Source organism: Cephus cinctus, unplaced genomic scaffold, assembly GCF_000341935.2.
Source record: "Cephus cinctus unplaced genomic scaffold, Ccin1 Ccin1_scaffold0144, whole genome shotgun sequence".
Classification (NCBI taxonomy): domain Eukaryota; kingdom Metazoa; phylum Arthropoda; class Insecta; order Hymenoptera; family Cephidae; genus Cephus; species Cephus cinctus.
In genome coordinates this window covers 13,608-16,562 of record NW_014332874.1, presented here as the reverse complement: position 1 = coordinate 16,562, position 2,955 = coordinate 13,608, and the positions used below count along the sequence as shown (strand labels likewise).

The 2,955-nt window shown below is 50.7% G+C and overlaps 1 protein-coding gene across 1 annotated transcript in view; it reads right to left on the bottom strand.

Moving 5' to 3' along the window:
- Positions 1-208: 208 nt before the first annotated feature.
- LOC112493745 overlaps positions 209-2,955 on the bottom strand; it is a 5,726-nt gene continuing 2,979 nt past the window's right edge. The window contains exon 4 of the mRNA XM_025080632.1: positions 209-276. Coding sequence (XP_024936400.1) covers positions 209-276 — 68 coding nt within the window. The remainder of the gene's footprint in view (positions 277-2,955) is intronic.

The following is a 2,955-nucleotide window of genomic DNA, read 5'->3' as shown; positions in this document are numbered from 1 at the left end:
AATTTCGCTTTACTCTAAGTTCGTGCGGGTCGTTTAGATCGTTATCGGTAGAGACGAACGATACGCTCGCGTAACCGCCTCTACAGAGCTCTAATTTCAGACGGACCTTCATAGCCCTGGTAGCGTTTATTTCGTCAACGAGTGTCTTTACGTCATCATAAACACCGTGCGCCACGTTACAACCCGTCATCATAAGACCCACTATCGGTTATTTGTGTTTCTTCCGCGGTTTGGTGCGGGTGGTGACCACGCCCACGTGATCCCAGTCTTGTAGCGCTGCGGGCACGTGAAGAAAGGTCATAGAGATCTGTATTTCGACCAGAGCAACAGCCTTAGCCGACACGGATCGTGTATATCTTTTCCCCACGACCTCTTCTTCCCCGAAGTCTCTAAACACTTCCTGAAACGCCTCGCCAAATTCCTTCTCTGTAGACGAGCTCTGAGTCGTGTCGATAAGGCGCGGTACGATTGTTACACGGCGCGGTCCCTGATTACTGAGAGGCGTCGCCGCCTTGCCGAATTCCTCCTCCTCTGTAGACGAGCTCTTAGTCGACTCGATAGGGCGCGGCACGATTGTTACACGGCGTTGTGTCTGATTACCGGGAGACCCCGTGTTGCTCCCCTCCCGCCATAGACGTTGATTACCAATAAATTCGCGCGGTATACCAGCAGTACGGAGGAACCGCGCAAACTGCCGACTCCCCGCCGGTCTCACCGTTTTTCTCTCACGCATAGCGTCATTAATTAAATCAATGATGTTGGCGTCCTGCACGATGGCTCCACCGATACGCGTAACACCCTGTTTACTCCACGAAATGTGTAGCGAGCCAGCGTCACGCAACCTGCCTAGTAAGAGCCGCGCCTTAGTCCTGTACTTTTGGGGTACACTGGCGATGATGTCATCGTCAGCATCGGCGGTCGGGCTCCTGGCGTTATCCTCCGCAGAATTGTTATTTTTTTTCTTGTTATCGCTATCGGCGCGCCTATCCTCGTCGGCGTTATTTCGCAGGTCCTCGATAAAGTGTAGATAACGCTGCAGCACTTGATTGTACATCTTCCACTTTTCGCGCTCGTCAATGAAATTCGGCGAGTGTAGGATCTCCTTCATCGATGCGTCTAATCTGCTTAAGGGGGTCCCAGGGGTTTGCACGGTGTTAACGGTGTCAATGCCCTCCTGACTGTGATGGTGCGCATGAGGCACTGCACGGTGGTACTGTTGGTGCACGGTATACACGCTCTCATGAGGGATGAGAACCATCTTTTTTGCATGTTCCATCTCGCTCTCTCTTTCTTTCTCTGCGTGGCGTATATACTATCCGCCTCCCCCTATAGGGATGAGAACCATCTTTTTCGCGTGCTCCATCTCGCGCTCTCTCTCTCTTTCTTTCTCTGCGCGGCGTATACCCTAACCTAACCTCCCCCTATGACTTTTGATATGACGGTGCCCAGTATGGGTGCCAGCAGAAGAGGTAGAAAACCACCGCTCTGAACGATAAGGCGTTTTCTAGTTTTGACTGCTGAACCCGGTCTGGATAAACGCCTCAGCAGCGGTGCGTGTTTTCGTAAGCGACGTTTCTGAATCGGCTTGAGAGGTACGTTGCCGCGAAGAATATTGAGAGCGCATTCGCATATACAGTTGACGAGCCGTGAGTTGGCCATTCGTAACAAAGCGCTGCGTTGTTTGCTATCCAGGTGGCAAATAGCCTTTAACACTGTGGCGTGCTTTCGCCCTATAGAGCAGCGTGCGCTGGATACCATTACAACCGAATGACTGGTACGTCTCGATCGGTGTACCCACCCTTTATACCCTTTCGCGGTACGTAAACGTATGGAACGGGTCCAAAGGAAACACGCACGTGCACCCCTTCCACCGCGGGGCCAGGCCGCTGTTAGCGCGGGACACGCGTGAGGTTCGTAACGTCGCGCGGGCTTGCTACCTCTTATCGGTGACGTTGCTAGTCCCTCGTCCGGGTGAGCTCATCGTGCACCTGTGAGCTAATAATCGGCATGTATGTGTGTCCGCCGCATAGCTAGCCATAGTGCACGACTAGCATATCCGAAGCGTCGCTGAAAAAATAAATAACATGGCCGGGCTGGTGGAGCCTTCGGGAATACATCGATAAAGAGATGTTTTTTTCTTCAAATAACTATGTTTTATTATTATTATTATTATTGTACAGGGGGGCATATATACATTTATACAAGTTCTGTTTGTACTATTAATTACATAAACCCGTATGGCAGAGATCCAAAACGACCATCGCCTCGCCGTTTTTGAAGCTCTGTCGGTTTGCACGTATTTGATTCTACACGTATCACTACGTCTTGAAACGGAGTACGCCGTATCGCGTCGTAGCGTAAAACGACAGGCTCGCCGGTCTCTCCCGTTACATAAGACCGTATCCAGTTGTAATTAATGACTAGACTCGTCGCGTGGTTGATTGTGATACCTTTGACCTTACAGACCTCAGCGTAAGAACCGTCTGGCTTGCGCATTCGGTACGCGTAAAATTTCGGGCCTCCCGAAACAAAAGACGTGATATAGCTACCAGCACCGTACGACTCCAGCTTGTCCATTAAATCGCTCAAAAGAGTACCGAGCGGCGGCTCGTAGGTGTTATCGGCATGACGGCCACCCGATACGTATATACACGAGTCGGTGTCGTAATATAGAACGCGTCTATCTAATGCCTCCAGGTAGTCGTACAATTGCAGACGCGCCTGAGCCGTGGTATACGTGGCTATAACAACGTTTGTGTATGCTGTGGGTATCAACGAGTCGTTCGTATTACTCGTACTGACGTAGAGCATCTCGTCATCTACGGGCAGAATACCTGTAATCTCGACTTCCGGACACGTAAGCAGACTCACGAGCTTTTGACGACTCGTTACAATTTCCGTTTTTGGCAGATTTTCGCGTTGCCCAAACTTGCCCCAAAAGGAATTCAAACATAA